This window comes from Phaenicophaeus curvirostris, chromosome 9 (assembly GCF_032191515.1).
Source record: "Phaenicophaeus curvirostris isolate KB17595 chromosome 9, BPBGC_Pcur_1.0, whole genome shotgun sequence".
Classification (NCBI taxonomy): Eukaryota; Metazoa; Chordata; class Aves; order Cuculiformes; family Cuculidae; genus Phaenicophaeus; species Phaenicophaeus curvirostris.
The window spans coordinates 13,388,723-13,407,278 of record NC_091400.1 but is presented as its reverse complement, the minus strand read 5'-3'; the positions used below and the strand labels follow the sequence as shown (position 1 = coordinate 13,407,278).

Sequence of the window (18,556 nt, the reverse complement as noted above, 5' to 3'; positions counted from 1 at the left end):
TGTGCATGTGGTGCATGCTTGTTTCTGTGGCTGGCGTAAAGGAGGCAGTAAAATGGAAAATACAAATAGCTGAACTCAAAGGAGAGTCAGACAGCTTTGCTAAGGATATCAGCGGAGGTGGGTTGGTCATGGCAGTGACCTGAAAGATTGCAGGAGGGAACAGAATGACAAAAAAAACCCTCAAAACCTGTCTCAGCAAGCAAGTACACAAGAACTTTTTGGCTCAAAGGACACCTAAAACCCTGTGGCAGGGACTGGCATCCATTCTTCAGCTCCAGCAAACCAAATAGAAGCAACCATACCAGCAGGGAAGAGAGCACCTGACCCCCTGTGCAGCTTCGGGCTCTCTGCCACTAACATCATGCCGTACCAGCAGTGTGGGTCCCTGCCTCAGGGCAGCAGACAGGGACTCTGCACCCAGGCTGTGCACGTGCTAACATGACTCTGACAGCAGTGCATGCGAGGCACTCCGTGGATCCCAGTCCTCGCTGGTGGCAAGCCAAACTGGGATCTGAGTGGTTGCTATGGAGAAGTGTAGCTAAATGCACAAACAAGTGCCAAACTGCAATAACTGTTCTGGGGGCTGAGAGACCGTGGGCGGAGAGACTTGGGGATTTACAGCATGTTACTGACGGATGGCATCCCTTGGGGCATGGAGGATTTTTTTGGCCTGCCAGGAAAACGAATTCAAGACCTACTGTATTTGGTGTGCCTGACCCCTGCGCAATGCACAGACTGGCCCTCCCTGAAACGTCAGGGGGGTTAAGCTTTTTCTCCATCTTGGTGCTCTGGCATGATCCTATGGATTATCTAAGCAGCCAAAGCCCGCTCCTAGCAGCGAAAGAGAGACTGCTCCAGATGGACAGTGCAGACCCACTCGTTAGTGGCTGCCAAAGCTGAAACCCATGAGTCAGAAAGAGGTTCCCCGGAGAAGGCAGCAGCAGGGAAGGGGAGCCCCGGTGCTGCTCGTGTCTGCGAGGTGGCAGTGCTTTGAAGGGAAGAAATGGAAGCTAGTTTACAAGAGCGGCTGCTGGTCCTGCTCCACGCCAGTCTCTGGGGGCTCTGCCAGCACCCAGCGCGTGTACAGGGCGCGCAGGAGGCAGGACCCAATGACCTGCACCCATCACCCCACGCTGGACCCAGAGGGCCACCTCCCCGCAGTCTGGGACTGAACAATGCTGCCAAGAGGAATCCCAGCATGGTTTGGGGACATTAAAGCCCATCCTATTCCAACCCCTGCAGGGGCAGGGACACCTCCCAGCAGCCCAGGCTGCCCAGGGCCTCAGACACACTCATCGTGAAGAATTTCCTCCTAATATCTACTTTAAATCTTCCCCCTTCCAGTTTAAAGCCGTTCCCCTCGTCCTATCGCTCCACGCCCTTGTGAAAAGCTCCTCCCGGCTCTCTCTCCAGGTGCTGGGAGGCTTCAAGGTCCCCGCGTAGCCTTCCCTGCCCCGGGCGCTCCAGCCCTCGGATCACGGCCGCGCTCCTGCTCCCCCAGCTCCTCTCGGGGGCTCCCGGGCCGCTCCCGGCGCCGCGGGCGGGGCACCGGGGGACGCCGGCGTGGAACCGGCCCCGGCCCGGCCTCCCCAGGCTGCGGGACCGCCCGTGCGGGGGCGGCGGGGCCGGGCGGGGCCGGGAGCGGGAGCGGGAGCGGGACCCGCGGCGGCCGGAGCGGCCCGGGAGAAGGTAGGGACGCGCCGAGCGGCCGGGACGGTCCTGCCCTCCCCTCCCCCTGCGGCCCCGACAGCGAGAGGCCTGGGCGCCCGGGGCCGCGCGGCTCAGGACTGGAACCGCTCCGGGCCGGGGCCGCCCTGCCTGCCCGGGGTGCCCCGGGCCTGGGCTGCTCCGAAACTGCCCCGGGAGCCGCCCCGGGCCTGTGCAGCGCTGGCGGGGGCCCTGGCTTGGGTGGGCCCCCCGGCTCCATCCCGGCGGCGCCTGGGGCACCGCAGCGCTGCGGAGCAGCGGCGGGAGCTGCCTGGCCGCTCCCCGCATCTCCTCCGTTGAGATTTTGGTCTCTTAAGTTGCGTCTGTGTGGCCGGCGGTGAAGCCGGGGTGGGCACCCAGCAGTGGCGTTGCCTGGGCGGCCTGTGGCAGGGCCGTCCCTGCCCCTGTAGGGCATCCCGGTCCTCGAGTGCTCTTGGCAGCAGCAGCCTGAGGCGGTGGCGCAGGTGGTTTGCACGCAGAAAGCAGAAGCTTCAGGCTGTAGCCCTGCGCCTTGCTCAGCGGCACCTCTGAGAGCATCCGCTCTGCTCGCACCAGGCTGAGGAGCGACACTCACAAGGGTTCCCCATTTGTTCTCGCTTCAGCAAACAAGTCACTCCGTGTCAACGTCAGCCCAACTTTGTCGCCTTGTACTTTAACAGAGATGAACTGGAGGTGAGTGTTCATGACCTGGCCAGGGAATGGAGGCTTGGCTCTTCCTGAGCACCTTCTGCTCATAACACAAGTGGCTAATCTTCACACAGGTGTCTGCTGTTCCTGTGCTGGCTGTTTTGCTGACCTGGAACGGTGCCTCAGCTGATCCCGTCCTTGACACAGTTCGGCCTCTGAGTTCAAACATTGCTGCTGCAGTTCCTAGCGTTTGAAGTACTCCTGCCCCCTGTGTCCTTTCACATATCATTCTCCTTCACGTAATACCTAGGAATCCTCAAGCTGTGTCATAAGCATTGTCAGTAATGTCTCTTTTGACATTTGTCATGTTTCTTCTGAAAAGTCTCTCTCTCCACTTGCCTCCTCCTTCACTTCCATTGCGATTCTGTCTCTTCCTCCGCAAAAAGTCTGAAAGAGTTTGTAGTTACAGGGTTTGCAGTTTTGCAGATGCATCGCCAAACACAGCCTCTGTACCACGCTATGAAACGTCGCCATCATCCCCCTCATCTTGACTCACTCTTATGGCTGCAAGTCATGCTAGGCATGGTGTCTAAATGCATCCTGCTTGTTTATGAGGCTCTCTAGAGTGCTGGTAATGCCCACATCTCTGAGCTGACGCCTTCTGCTCTTCTGTTCTTGAAATCCTTTGCTCTGCCAAGGCCAAAGGTTTCAGTTTTCTCTCCAGCTGCTCTGCTTAGGATTAGCAGTGACATTAAAAACTAGTATGAACGTAAAACAATTTTAGAGAAATGTTAACTTGGCAATGGGACGAGAGGAGCTGAGCAGCTGGGGAGAGGAAAGGAGTGACGACACTCAGAGCTTTGCAGAGTGCCGGCTTTGCTAGCTGTCATGGGAAGTGTGGCTGTGTGACATCTCAGGGTTTGGTGTGCAGTTGAGGTGTCCCTGCAGTGAGTGACTGTTCAGGTGGACTTTGTGATGGTGATGATGTGAGCTTGGGTGGGATAGTCTGAATTGTGCTTACCTTAGCAATTCACTACTGATAATTTCCACTCAGCCTGCAGCAAAAGTATTTTTCTAATCATGTAAGGATTGCTCAACCCCACTTCTGAGTGACAGCAGCTTTTACTTTGTTTTATTTTTAGAATATTTCTGTTAGGAAATAAAATATTGCTTCCTCCTCAGGAGCGTCTAGAGGATCTGAAAGGAAGAAGTCTACGTGATGCCAAGGGATTTAGGTTCTTTGGAGACAAGCAGTGCAGAACAGGAGCAAATGCAGGCAAAGAGCAGAGCTTTCAAGTCAAACTTCAGTAATTTCTAGATTTCTGGACTCTCTGCCCAGCGACCCAAGCATCATAATGGGCTTCTATCCAAAAGCTTTGGATAGAAGGTTGCTTGAGGTGCAAAGTCAGGTGCTCCAGTGCTGAGGAATGTCCTTATAGCCTCAGTTCAACCTCTTTTGGACATGTAGCATAGAATCATAGAGTGGTTTGGGTCGGGATGGACCTTAAAGGTCATTTAGTTCAAACTGATTGCATACTTCCTACCTCCAGGAGCCCAGCCATGGGTACCACACAGCAAAAATGGTGCTGCTCTTAGGATTTTGTCTGTTGCTTATTCTAATTCTCATATTTATAGTTTGTCTGCAAAAATGGCAGGAGAGACAACCATGGGTCTCAAAGCGGGAAATGAGACTCGGTCAGGGGGACTGTGAGGTGCGTGCGGCCAGTCCATAAGGAATTTGGGAAAATTGACTCCTAAGCTGGTGTTCTGGCCTTTGTGTGGTTGGGTCCTCAGTGCCAGAGATTAAGTATCCATCACAGTTTCTTTGCTCACACATTGTGGCAAGGTGTTCTGCTCCTTATTAAAAATTGATGCTGTGCTCTAGTTTCCAGATGAATTTCATTTGCTCACCATCTGGCCCAGCATGAGCTCCTCTTCCTTCCTCCCCAAGCTACACTTGCTTCCCATAAATGCCTCCAGCCTGTTCTCAGCCACAGCGGAGCTGGTGAGAACGCTGTGGCAGCCAGGGCCCAGCTGGAGGAAAGAAGTAGTGGTTTGAATGAGTTGTGTGGTACATGGCTGAGCTCCTGGGGCAGATACCCAAACTGTCGCACGTGTGGTGGAAGGCCAGAGCTTGCTTAAGCGACCCTTGTTCATGGTGGTCCTGGTTCTGGATTCAGATCGCTTGGCGATCCAACCTAAATATATTCACTTCAATGGTTTTTGGTATATTAGGTCACAGACAAAAAAAAAGAAGCTATTTCTTCTTAAAGTGAGAAGAGGCCTCTTCCTCCTGGGAGCCACATGGGGTTAGGAGATGGAGTGCAGGAGAGGAGATCTCATGTTTACCACTGTGTGAAGCTCAGCAGGGAGGCTCTTTGGGATCTGCTGAAACAAGCAGCACATCCTAATGAGAGGCTGCAGCAATCAGCATTTTCCTAGTGGGAAAAAGCTCCTCTTCTCCAAACCGTTAGTTGGGTTTTTGCTCTGTTTGCTGCTTCGTCTGTTCTCGGGTTTGTAGGGTGAGCTCTGCAGTTTGCTGCAGCCACAGTCCCTGAATTGACACTATCTCCAGCCAGGGCCCAGGCAGCCTGGCTCAGCAGGGTATTGTTTGTCCCACCCAGGAATGTGCAGGCAGTGAGGACCTTTGGGAGGTTACAGAGCAACATGTTATGGAGGATACTGAGCTGCTTACAGAGCAGGGGGTGTGACTGCGGATGGTGGCACGGCACTGAAGGTTGCTGTGGGTGGTCGGAGTGTGCTAGCGTGCAGGCAATTTCCTACCCTTGAAGCATGGATGGGGGCTTTGCAGAAGCAGTGGGGTAAGCAGAAGGGAAGGAGGGCTGACCGGATTTGGAGACCATGGGGAGGAACAGAGGAAAAGGGCAGGAATGTCTCAGCCTGTGGTTAGTGAGGCTCTATCCTTGACACAAGGGCGCGCAAAACCGAGCATTGCTCCTGGTTTTCTCCCACTGATCCTGCAGCCTGGAGTGCAGTGGGAGCTGCAGCAGATCTCTTGTAGAAGCCAGACCCAGCAGCTGGAGGGTGAACTGAATGGGGCCAAGGGGCATCTCTGCCTCTGTGGGTGGATTGTGTTTTCAGTGGACAGGCATAGAGCTGTAATGAGTGGAAGGAGGTACGAAAACACCTAGCTGAAATGCATGACCTTTTTTCCATTAAAAAAAAATATTACTGGTTTTATTTGTTTAATATTTTTAATATTAATTTCCTTATTCATTCTGTGAAAGACTTGGCTTTTGTACATTTCTGGGAATCTGACTTCTTCCTGGTCTACCACTCAGGCAGGCTCTGAGGTTTTAGCAGAGACCGAGACATCTGCTTCACAAGAATCCACTTGTCCCTACTGTGCAAGCCAAGTATGCTTGTGTTAGCCTGTGTTGCATTTTTTTTGGTGTGTTTGGTGATACATTAGATTCTCAGTTACAGTGCTGTAATGCTGACCATGACCAGTTCTTACAGCACTGCTTCTTGAGTGAGAAGCTGAGAAGTATTATTTACAGGAAACAAGTGGTGATAGCACCTGCGGAGTTTGGTTTTCTTGCTGCTAAATTTGTGGCATCCATTGTTACTGATCTGATCCACGCTGAATTAGCTGTCTGTAAACCCTTTGCATCTCTCCTTTTACTGAAGCTGTTAATACTTTTTGTAATCAGCCCAAAATGGTCTCTTCAGTTGCTGCCTTATCTCTTAAGTGCTTTAATTCCTTCTTCCAGCGTCTTTCAGCAAAAACAGGGAAGAAAAACCTCTTATTCATAAGGTACAGAAACTCATCAGAGACTCATTTGCTGACCATTAAAAAGATGAAAAAAGGGCATTTGTATGACCATCTTCAGCATGTCTGCTTTCCTATAAGTCATGGTACTTTGAGCCTGACAATTATTTGTGGTGACAGTGAGTCCATTATTTGAGACTTCTTACCCTGACCAATTTCAGCTGCAAAAAAAACAGAGGAGAGATGCAAGAAGTTGTCTGAGTCAGTGTGTAAATGCCTTCTCTTGGCTGCTGTGGCTTTTTCCAGTCTGTGCTGAAGGTCTCAAAACAATATTGTAACAGAGTTAATAGCCATCATTTCATTCTGGTCTCCCCTTTCATCAGCCCACGTTTGACCAGCCACGCTCCAGAGCTAATGGCGAGATGGGATAGGCAGTCTTCCATGGAGGTAATGTTAATGTGTGCTGAGCATGGATGCAGGCAGGCTGGAGGGAGTGATTAATGCTCTGGGAATCCGCTCTCTGCCTCACTGCACAATGCTGTTGTGTCAGGCTTGGAGTCTGGCACTGGACAGGCTGCAGTCGGGCGCCAGGAACACATTACCTAGTTTGTACAGGATCAGGCAGTAAGACAGAGACAGCGTGTTCTTGGTGGGGCGACTTCACTGCTGCACTGCAGTGTCATACTTGCACAGTGAAGCTCTCTTTGGATGTAGGTCTGCTGCTAGGCGGGGGCAGGAGTCCTGCAATTTGCAGTCCTGACCTCTGCCAGCTTGGAGTCCCAGTGTTTGCTCAGTTGTGTAGGAGTCCTCCCACCCTCTCTCCCCCTGGCAGGCAGGAATCACCCATCCTTGAGGTGAGAGGGGATGGTGCTTGGCCAGCTGTCAGGAGCCATGACTCACTGGGAATCGCAGGAGGAGCTCAGCTCTCCCTGCAATCTGCTCTTCCTGCTGTAGCCTCTGCGTGAGCTGGATGTTTGTTTTCACCAGATCTAGGATGGATCTGGGAGAAGCTCGGGTCCACCATTAAGCCTGAAGAACTGGAGTAAGTAAGTTTCCAGTCTGGAAGATGCTAGGAGGCTTTTTTCTCTAGGTGGGGGTTTGGAGAAAATATTGGCAGGCAGCACTCCGTGGAGTGAGGCAAGTCCAAGATCCTGGAAAACATAATGTTTTGTGTTCAGTTCATGTTATGGAGCAAGCAAACTCCACAAGACTGATTCACTGCTTTTAAATACAGAGGCATACTGTCTAGACTCCTATGGAGTCAGGGAGTGATCCTGCTCCTCTTGATACTCTTGAGGGAACGTGAGCTTGTTGGGATTCTTTTTGTGGCAGTTTAAGAAGTTACTTCACGTTTTCTTACCTTATGTGCTGACTCTGAGGGAAAGCTTTTGAAATGAATATGTTATTGCTCGTGTTTTATTATAACTGCAACTGACATATACACAGCAAAACAATTGCAATACTGCCTGCCTCTCTCAGTCTACTACTGTCTCATTGGAAAAGCTTGTACGTTTTAATGAATGAGTCCCCAGAGCTGCAAGTAAGTTAAGGTAGTGACACTGCCATTATCACGGGCAGGATCTGCGCACTGGCAAGTGGTGGGGCTGTATCCTCAGCATCAGTGAGTGCAGCAAAGTCAGGGTTTGGGTCTGCAGCACACATACCATAATCCTTGCACTCCTCAGCCCACTCTTACATTACAGGTTTGACAGAAGAAACACAAGAAATCTCACTGTGCCATTGTGTACTCCTTGAGAAACTACCCCTAAGCTGCAAGTATGCCTGCAATATTTTATCCCCCTTTGTCCAGTGTGGTCGTGAAGTTTGCATATTCAGGATATGGCAAAGATTCGTGGGACCCTGAGCTCAGCTGGCAGCCTGTGTGCGGCGTGGGGGCAGTCCCAGCTGCCTGCAAGGGGCTGCTGCTGCTGTGCCTGTCACTGCTGCTCTCCTATTCCTGTCAGAGCATGCAGCAGCACATCCCAGCCACCTCACCTCAAACAGTCCAAGGCTCCTTCCTTGTCTTTAGTATTTCCAAGCTAATTGATGGCTCTTCCATCTTTTTCCATGCTCCACATGGTCATGTTTTTAATACTGTTACTCCTGCATCAGTAGGTTCCTGTTACCCTAAATTGCAGCTCTTTGTGCTCCTGATTCACTCCAGACCATTCATCTCTTTTTGGTGGCAAAGTGCTGTCAGCTGCTGGGTATTTGGCTCTTTGTTTGTACAGCCAGCACCACACTGGTGACAAAGCGACAGACTGTGCCCTGAGGAGCCCACACGCTACAGGGAAGGCAGTGGAAAGCAATAGGAGTGATGGGCAGGGCGGCAGAGGTGAGGGTGGCTGGGGACCAGAGCGCAGCGTGCTGGCCACAGCGGGGGCACAGCTAGGGGTAGGGAAGGACGTGCTGAGGAAGCTGTTCCTGCTGAGTACAAACCCGCTTTGTTTCCAGGAGGTGAGTCGGACTGGATAAATAGAGCGGTCCTGTCAGCAGAAAGCCTTTACCAGGCTAGTTCCCCTGCTGGCACTCTAGCTGGAAGTTGTCTGCACCTCGTCAGTGGGGAGGTTTTTCTCCTCTCTGCGTTAGCATCCCCTCTTCCTGACTTGCCAGGGCTCAGGTGGGCAGCGCACAGCTGTAGGGAGAAATGGGGATTCTGGGGACCCTGTGTGCTCGCTGTGGGTGGTGGTGTCTGTTGTCACCTTGCTCTTTCTGCTCTTAGCTAGGCGGGATGGTTTGACAGTCCATGCTGAATATGGGACAGGTATTGCCAGCTGAGCAAGGGTGACTGCTCTACACGCATGCTTTGGTGGAGGAGGAGATTGGGTCCCACTGCATGGAAAGTTGTGTCTGACCAGAGGAAGCAGGGAGTCTCCTTGTCATGTGGGAAGAAAGCAGCTTCTATTGAGGCAGGGAGGCTCCCTGAGGAGGATGCTGATATCCCAGAGTCATGAAGGACAGGGCTTTGAGAGTGCCTTGGAGAGGTGTTGGCAGTGCTGTGCTCTGCTTGTAATTGTAATGTGACAGGAAGACGGAAGCACGCACTCACTGGTCTGAGGTGCAGATGCTGAGGAATAATCTCAGGGTTCCTGGTTGCCTTGGACAGCTGCACCTTTCAGTTCCCTTCTGAGGGATCTGAGAGGCGGAGAAGGAGCAGCTGCTGCTGCCTCAGTGTGTTGAAGTGCTTTGGTGGTGAGGCTGCTTGTTACAAACCAAAGAGAAGTGTCTCTTCTCAGCAGCCACTTCCAGAGGAAAGTGTAAGACATAGGCCTGGATGAGGACATCTTTGCTGGCTTTCAGGCCACCTGCCAGAGGAGATTTCAACCTTGACTTCTGGAGCCCTGGACAGGGTCTGCACCCTCATCTCAGCCTGGCTTCTGCCAAGAGCCTTGGTGAAGCTTCTCAGGGGATGGCTGAGCCTGGTACCTGGAAGGCAGAAGGGGCATTTCCAGCCAGGTCTGAAGATGCCCAGGCTGGGTCAGCCCAGACAGAGGCAGAAAGAGTTCACCAGTGGGGTGGGGTGAGCTTGCCTGAGAGGACTTTGTGCCTCTTCTCTCACTGAGCAGAAGCGTGACACTGCTGCAGCACACAGTTCCTGTGGTCCGAAGTCGTGGCTTGGGAAAGGGGACGCCTGTGGTGTGTGCAGTGGGATGTGAGTGGTGCTCTCTGCCTGCCCAGTCCTGGCAGGCTCAGGGTCCTGCCCTACCTATCAGGGAAGCGCTGAGCTTCCTCCCCTCCTCTTGCTTCCTTCCTGACCAGAATTAATTTCCAATTTTCTTGTCGCCTCTCCCCCTGTGGCAGCACAAACACATGTCCCCACAGAGACAGCCAGAAAGGAAGGCAGGCAGATTGAACTGTGTGGGCTGCACTACTGGGCACCCCTGGCTCCTGTGGTGTGCTTCACATGGCAATGGGCTTCAGGAGCTCAGGACAGGACCCACTTGCACTGTTCTTGCCTCTCATGTTTGAGAAGGGTTTTGCTTTCTGAGTGTATATGTGATAATTTCAGGTGTTTCTGGCTGCTAATGAACTTCCTACTGTGTCTCAGCTTTAGGTACTGATCCACCATGGAGGCTGGCTCCGTGGTACGAGCAGTCTTTGATTTCTGTCCCAGCGTCTCTGAAGAGCTGCCCCTCTTTGTGGGAGATGTCATCGAGGTGCTGGCTGTGGTGGATGAGTTCTGGCTCCTTGGCAAAAAGGAAAGTGTCACAGGTAAGAGCTGGAAATGCCTGCACCTAGATCTATAGACATGCCAGCTAAATATCCACCCCATGAGCACACTGTCGCTTGGCCAGCACTGAGCAGGACTAGATTTGTTTTACTAAGTCTTTCACTGGACTTTGCTTGGGACTGAGGGTGCAGGTTCCCTGCCAGTGGTTGCCTGCCAACTTTGTGTCAACTATTCAGCTAGCTTGTCTATTGTTTTTTGACAGATCAGTGGAGTGTCAGTTCTTGAGGAGGTGAGAGCTTCACAGTACAAGGTGCTTCATCCTCTGTGGTGGGATGGCCCATTTCCTGGCTAGTTTATGCTCTGACCCGCTGTGGCAGTGGAAGGGGAGAGAGGAAACAGATGCACTGAGACTGGAAATGCATCCACATAGAAGTGACCTCGTCAGGTCAAGTCAGTGGGAGACATAGCTACAGAGTCTCTGTATCCCTCCAAGCCCTCTGACTCAGCCCCACTTCCTCCTTTCTGCTTTAAAGCATTTTCCTGCACAAGCTGCCATTAATATTTGCATGCCTGAAGCAGCATGCAACCCTCTTAAACTTTTGGAGGGGTGTGAGAAACTCCTGAAGTACAAAAATGCTCTTAGTGAAACGCTTAGAGTCTCATAGTCCCTTTATAAGCAGCTCTTTCTCATCTTAATACTGATATTGAGAAGATATGTGAGCTCTCATGGAGATGAAAACCAGGCCACTTCAAAGCATAAGCCTGACTCTGTCTTCAGCGTGAGGGTGGGACTCGTGTTTCATCCCTGGCTGTGGAGATGGGGCTGCTATTGCAGGAGCAGTCTGGGCTCTTCTAACAGCCACAAGCTGTCTCCTAGCTAAAACAAAGACGGACAGGAGCAGAAGTGGAGAGGAGGACTTCTCTCCAGTGCTCCATGTAGCTGATAAATGGCATTAGTTGAGTGTGTGCCTAATCCTGTGGCTGCTGGAGTCACTGGGCATGAATTACTTCTGTAGAAATCACCGATAGCTACTTCACTGCAGTTTTGTGTCCCAGCATAACTGCTGCACTTTCTCTCAAGAAGATGAAGCTATTAAGGAATAATACACAGATGTAGGTCATAGCTCAAAGATGAAGAAACATGCTGAGTTGAAACCTAATGGTTTTTAATGACCTTTAACTCAAAACCTTCAAAACCAGCATTCCTGCTTTCCCTTGTAGTTTTCTGTCTAGTTTTCTAAGCTAAAGTTGTAAGGGATTATAAAAATGCTTTGGGATTGAAAAAAAGCTTTTGAATAGAAGTTGAGGAGGTGCTGCAGCCTACCAATAATAACACTCAGTACTCTGTGGGAAATAATGTAGCTCCTTGACTTCCTTTCTAAGAGCATTAGATTGTTTCCATGTACAGTGCAGGAAGCTAAGACATGGAAAAAGAGGTAGAGTTGGTTAAAACTGTGAAGGCTGGCAGCCTGTGGGCTGGTGGTTGCACCTCAGGTTAATGCCAGCAGATGCCAAACTGCCTAAACCTAATGCAAAGTTCTGGGTGTCTAGGGTGTGGTGTCTCCAGGTTTTATTGGAGAATGCGGATGCCATATTGGGTCATCAAGAGCAAATGCTGGAGGTGCTACTAGTCAATACTCCACCGTATCTCCTTGCCACAAATTATAAAAGATAGGAATGACATTTTTAGTGGGCTTTGCAGTGGGCTCTGAAATTAGTAGCTGAGCGGTATCTCGTGATGGCCCTTCTGACTGTGACCTGTTCAGAATAGCTGGGCATGCAGCAATGGTTGCCATGGTGAAATAGGTGCTTTGAGGTGATAAAGTGGGGCAGGTCCCTGGAGCCTCAGCAGCGCTGAAGCTGTGACAGAGCCTGCGACTCACAGATCTGGCTATCCCGAGCGTGGTAGCCTGATTTCTGCGTTGAGGCTGCTTTGGAGTTGAGCCTTACAGAGTGAGGAGCACCGGGTGGATGTGCCCAGTCACAAGACACTGGTCTTATGGTGCTGCACTACTGACCTCAGTCTTCATCATGGCTCTGAATTGGAAAACAAGCAATAGAAACAGATAAAACCTAGTATGTTTGTTCCCAGAATCTCCATGCTGATGGCATAGTCCCAGTAATGAACACAGCCTGTTGATTGCCTGGAGTGAACTGAGGGCACAAAGCTTTGTTCTCTTTTAGCTTTTAAGTGTTTAAAACCTCATGAATTCCTGACTCCCAGACTCATTCCTCATACACCATGCTATTGAAGCACCCTGGGTAGCTGGTTATTTTCCTTTAGCAAGAGATTAATAGATCCCAAAGTCTGGAAGGAGGGTGGAGGGAGTGGTGGTGGGCTACAGGAAAGTTTCATTGCTAACCACTGCTTCTCACTTTAGGGCAGTTTCCTAGCAGCTTTGTGGAACCTGTGGATATTCCCCCTTTGAAGCAGGGAGAAAAACTGTTTGTTTGTACCAGTGACTTCACATCTCAAGAACCAGGGAGCTTGTCATTACAGAGAGGTAATCTCCATTCCCTTCCTTTGCTTTGAACCTCATAGACCTCACCTGTCCTTCCAGAAGCGTGAACCTAATCACAGCATCCTGCCTAGACTGGCAGGAGAGATGAGGAATTTCCTAATACCTCGTTACATAGGTCATGTCAAATTCACCATAGGCCTTTGTGCTCCTGCCACCTTAATACCAGTTTCTCATGATCTATCATTACTCTTGAGGCTCCAAATATTGGAGTCCTGTGATCATAATAGACTTACAGCTGCTTTTTAACTGCCCTCCAAGCCCTAAATCTTAGACTTGTATTTGGGAGAGAATCCAAAGCTTTGGGGCACCTTTCCAACTTAGCAGCTGGAAAGTTATGGACCCAAAACTGTGTATCTTGGATATCTGCGTGCAAGAGACACTAATGCTTCATCGCTTACCTCCATTCTGTGCTTTTGTGCATCCCCAGCATGCACTGCACTCTGTGCAGAGTGCCAGGAAAAGTCAGCCAGGAAAGGCCTGGGGAGGCAGAAATAAGAGGTGAGAAGCAATTATGAAAGCAGTTTAGAACTGATGTGTCTCATTCTCTGCAGGAGACCTGGTGATCCTGTCGGGGTCCCTGGCCTCCAGCTGGCTCCAGGGCCGAAGCAGCTGGGGTTCCAAGGGCTTTTTCCCTTCATCATGTGTGCGGGAGCTGTGCCTTTCAGTTCGGAGCCGTCAGCTGTCCCAGAGTGCTCTTCTGGAGGTACCTGCCTACTCATTGGGCCAAGCCCGGGCCCTGATGGACCTGTCTGCTCAGCTGGAGGAAGAACTGGACTTCAGAGAAGGGGATGTGATCAACATTGTTGGTGTCCCAGAGCCTGGCTGGTTTGAGGGGGAGCTCAGAGGCCGCAGGGGTATCTTTCCAGAAGGTTTTGTGGAACTCCTTACTCCTCTGCGAGTATCAGGAATCTCAGAGGATCCAGAGCCCCCAGGGACCTGTGACACCAATGGGACAGTGGAGATGCTCCCCAAGGAGAAGGAGGAGCCAGGGAGCACCTATGGTGTTGCCCTCTATCAGTTCCAAGCCCTGGAGTCCAAGGAACTGGATTTTGATGTGGGTGACAGGATCCAGATCATAGGCATTCTGGAGGATGGATGGCTGGAGGGGGAGCTGAGGGGGAGACGCGGCATCTTTCCACATAGATTTGTGAGGCTGGAAGCCTCTGAGCCTTGCAGGGAAAACACAGGTACTGGGGACCCCAAGGGCGGAGGTATCCATCATGACCAAGAAAGCACCTGCTTTGAAACTCTTCCGTTGCCAGGGAAAGATGGCAGGGAAAAGGAAGATGACTTGCCTGCGCACCCTGAGCCTGACACCGTTTTGTCTCACACATCAGGGAGGTCAGAGGGTTCTCTTGGCACTGACTTGAAAAAGCATCAGTCCTTTCCCAGCACTGGACACCAAGGATCATGTCCTAAAGGCCCAGCAAACTCCCTCCCCTTTGACTCCATGAAGACAGCCAATGGCCTCCTCCCCTTTGCTCAGGTGCCTCTCCAGGTGGGCAATGGGCCTGGGCAAGCAAGTGAAATGGAGCCTGGAGGGACCATTTCAGCCTCCCCAGGAAACTCAGAAACTCACACCCTGCCTGAGCATGGTGGAGACAGTCCAACTGTTCCCCCACAGGCTCTCCACACCACCCAAGATCCTTGCGGGAGCCAGGCAATTTCTTCCCCTAAAAGCTGGGCAGCACCTGAGTCCCAGGAGAGCCAGAGCAGCGCCCAGGACCTGGATGGCTGGGTGGACGGTCAACAGGAGAAGCCCAAACCTTGTTCCTCCAGTCTGGGAGGTGCCCAGGTGGGCATGGACACATGGGCTGGGAGCTGGGGGGAATGCTGCCTGCTCACAGTGCAGGGGGATGGCTGCACGGACCTTGACTCCAAACTGACAGAGCAGCTGGTGCAGTTTGAGAAGAGTCTATCAAGTACTGGCACTGAGCAGGACAAGGTCTCCCGACACTTATCTATCTTGAACTACAGCTCTGAGAGGGACGTTGTCCGTGGGTCTCCAGGGTCTGCCAGGCAGCCAGAAAGGAGGAAGGCCCTGAGGCCACCCCCTCCTCGGCCCAGCAGCCTTGCAACAACCCCTGTGCACACAGCAAGTGGCCCAGTGCCCAAAGGTAGGTCTCTCTCCTTCTCCGTGAAGCCCTCCCGGCCTGCGCCCCGGCCTCCATCAAGCAACCAGAGGAAAAACATGGCCTCTCCACAGCTTCAGCCCAGCACCCAGGAGCAGCGGGTGGAGGAGGGACGTGAGGACTTGACACAGGCAGGATCAGCTTCCCCTCACTCCATTCTGCTCACGAGGATTGGAGAGGTCGAGCGAGACCTTGAGGCTTATGGCAAGACCCGCGCTGAACTGAGCCTGATGTTGGAGGAGCAGCAGGATGAGCTGGTGAGAGCAGAGGCCCTGGCAAATCTTGATTTCTGTGACTCCAACATCGAGAGTCTGAGCATGGAGCTGCAGGAGCTGCGAGGTAAGTCTGCAATGGCAAAGGACAGGGGTGCTTCAGAAGGGCAGCTGGCCCCTGCTGCATACAGGCACTGTTGGAGCCAGTCTTTTATTTCCTTCAGTTTCTTTTTTTATTTACTTCAATTTCTGATTTTGGTTGTTTTGTAAGCACTGTTGCTGTTCAAACTGCAGTACATCATGATTTTGCCTCAAGAGAATCATATTGTCATTCTCTGGACATCCCTCAGCCCTAGCTTCCCCGCTCCCTTTTCCTTCCAACTCTCCCATCTCTTCTTCCAGCCCCACTGTAAATCCAGAGCCCTCATCTGATCCATCCGTAGTGTGTCTTTGCTTTCAAGCAAAAACACAGCTGCTGCAGATTCAACCTCTCTGCCTCGACTCACCCCCACTTTAGCTGTAGGGGAATGTGCGTTAGCTTCAGAGTGGCTTTGCCGGTGGTCCTGCAGTTGAGATTTGAGTTGGTGCCTGTGGGATGACTTCCCTCAGCTTGTCAGGGTGCTGGGTTTCCTATGGTGGCTGCTTTGGTGGTGATGCAGAGCTCTGGGGACTTATCACTCAAATTGGAGGGGAAGCACAGAAGGCAGTGGGATGGGTTAGTGGGCAAAAAGTAAAGCCTGCCTATATGCTCCTGCTGTCTCTGGAGTCCAGGACAGGAAAATGACACTGCGCAATGCAGTTACAGCAACGAAGGGCTTTAAATTGTGGCACGGCTATAGCTTAAAAGGTGACTTTTGTCCATGCAGCATACAAAAATTGCATGGGGAGGAGAAATTTGCCATGATTTTATCAGCACATTTGGGTTCCGAAACCCAAAGATGCCATATAAAGATCAGTGCTGTTGATTACATTGTACTTGATATTACAGTAGACAAAGTGGAAAAACAGGGCCACGTGCATTTCCCACAGTCCCTTCCCCAGCTTCTTCTGGGAGTTCTGACACTGTGGTTCTGTTACCAAAACCCACAGTGTGCAGGAAATGTGGGCACTTTACGCGGGAGGTGGAATGAAATGCCAACTCCTGCCTGGGGATTACTCACTCTGACTTCATTGCCTCCATCCTCCCACTGCTTAATCAGCCCTGGGGAGCCCAGTTGCTTTGCTGCAGGATCTTGTCTGATGCAGAGCACATGGGAATGAAGGCTGCTGTGGGTGCACCAGGAAAACAGGGTGACAAACAGCCTCCGTGTCAGTGGTGTGCAAGAGGCATGTTTGGAAGGAGGCTTAAAGGATTTGAGGCTAGATGAAATAACTTGAAGGCAGGCAGGGAAAAGTCTAGGCTGGATCTCAAGGGAAAAATTCTGATGGGATAGATTTTGCTGGAAAATGTCTTCTACTGTCTCAGTGCTCCCTGACAGAGGACAGATCCTGGAGAACCTTTGGCCTGTCGGTTACTGGAGCTGGAAGTTTTTGGCAGGAACTAATACACTATCCTGAGACATCCTACCCATCAAGTTATCCCTTAGGGGATTTTTCACCACTTCAAGAGACCTGAGGATTTATAAGTAGCCTCTCTGGTCCTGTGACAAAGATGTGCCCTACCCAAGCTTTGTCACGTCCCTCCTGCCACATCCAAGTGTGGCCAGAGAGCATGTCTCAGGCTTGCTAGCCCAGCTGTCGTGCAGCAGCCCAGATTAGTGATGCAGTGTTGCATTGGGTCAGCAAAACATGTTTGCACGTTAGAAAAACAGGGAGGGGTGCTGGAGGGAGAAAAGCTTTCACTGAGCATTAACCAGCAACAAAACCAGTGCTGATGTAATCTTAGGGGTACCCAGCTGCTTGGTGTGTCCTTTGGGAAGCCAAGGGAAGAGCAGAAACTATATGATTTTCTAAAACGCATACAATCTGCAGGTTGCTTCTTTGGTGTGTCTTGTGTGCCCACTGGGGTTTCACTGATCGCCAGGCTTGGGCAAGATTAGTGCTTGCCCTGCTGCAGTTGGAGTAGGAGGGTCTGTTGGTTTTATTTTGTCTTCTACCAGCCAGGAGCATTGGCTGAGCATACCTAACAAATGTTTCAAGAACCTGAGACATGGATGACATCCATGGACTCTCCCCATTTCTGTCTAGGGCCTGCTGTGGTTGTCTCGTGGTTTCTTCTGCTGCATTTGGCATGGAAAACTGGGAATAAGTTGTGCCCTGCAGTGAGAGGCATTACTGAGGCGCATGATTCTATAGCCTCCTGGAAATTTATGTTGTGTGTTGGCACTGAACTCCGTAACCCAGATAGTTCCTTCAAGCCTATTCCTGTCAATGGGTGGACCAGCAGTTTACCTTGGAGAAGGGAACTGGGTAGCTGTGTCTGCATCCCACTCTGTGGGCATCGCTCAGGGATGCTGTGTCACACAGGGAGCTGCTCCCCTCCTGCTGTGGATGGGGCTGGGACAAGGATGGGCTCAGCATCAAATTGAAGCCAGAGGCAGCCTGAAGGCCTCCATTTCCCGCAGTGAGGTGTGGAACAGAGCCCAGCCTCTACTTGACTACTTTGTTTAGCCTCCATGCTGGTGGGAGCATGAAGGTGGTGGAAGGAGATCTGGTATCCCATCTCTGGTTTGTGGCTTCCTGCGGTGTCACACACAGTCTGTTTCCCTTCCCTGAGGAAGTCGGTCTTGGGTTAAGGCCGCCACACGCTCCAGTGCCCTTCTTTTCCCTGCCTCCAAGATGCCTGCGGAGAAGCTTTAGGAAAGCCGTGGAGCCGGTTTGGGCGGTGAAAGCCTGCCCAGCCCCAGCCTCCCTCCCGCTGGTTACTGATTACTTTGGGTAGCAGGTGGAGGAGGCCAGGGCTGGCAGCGATTGGGCCCGTGAGTCTTTGTACCCTTGCTGGTTGGTTTCAGGAAGCAGCGCCTGCGCTTCACTTGGGACAGGAGCGCTGGAGCAGAGCGGAGAATCAGCGTCAGCCCAGGCTTGGGCTCTGAGAGTGGGTGGCAGGGGGAATCAGCACCTGCACTGCACCTCGGCAGGACTATGTGCACTTACCCTGGGACAAAACATGGTGAGGAGGATCCGAGGCAGGAGCCACGGCTCTTTGGCTGGGGATATGAGGACTACTGTGCTGTGTGGAGGGAGGATGTGGCTGGGGTGGCCATGCGTGGTGACAGACCCTGGGTGCGGAGGCAGTACCCAGGTTGCCAGGAAGTAGATGGTAGCTGGGACGATTACAGGAGAGGAGAAGGTATCTCTCTGGATCAGCAGAGCATGAATGGAGACTGTGGAGGGTTTTGGAAGGGGGATATTCAGTATGTGGACTACAGGAGAGCGGGCCGTGCTTGGGAAGGCAAAAGCCAGGATACAGAAGGTAGAAACTCTAGGGTGTATGAGAAGGAGGGTGTTCAGTA

The 18,556-nt window shown here is 51.8% G+C and overlaps 1 protein-coding gene across 2 annotated transcripts in view; it reads left to right on the top strand.

The window, feature by feature from the left end:
* Positions 1-1,650: 1,650 nt before the first annotated feature.
* DNMBP (dynamin binding protein) overlaps positions 1,651-18,556 on the top strand; it is a 33,534-nt gene continuing 16,628 nt past the window's right edge. For both annotated transcript variants that reach the window (XM_069864020.1, XM_069864019.1), the window contains exons 1-4: positions 1,651-1,689; positions 10,116-10,279; positions 12,620-12,742; positions 13,312-15,231. In XM_069864020.1, the coding sequence (XP_069720121.1) occupies positions 10,135-10,279; positions 12,620-12,742; positions 13,312-15,231 (2,188 nt within the window). In that variant the 5' untranslated portion in view covers positions 1,651-1,689; positions 10,116-10,134. The remainder of the gene's footprint in view (positions 1,690-10,115; positions 10,280-12,619; positions 12,743-13,311; positions 15,232-18,556) is intronic.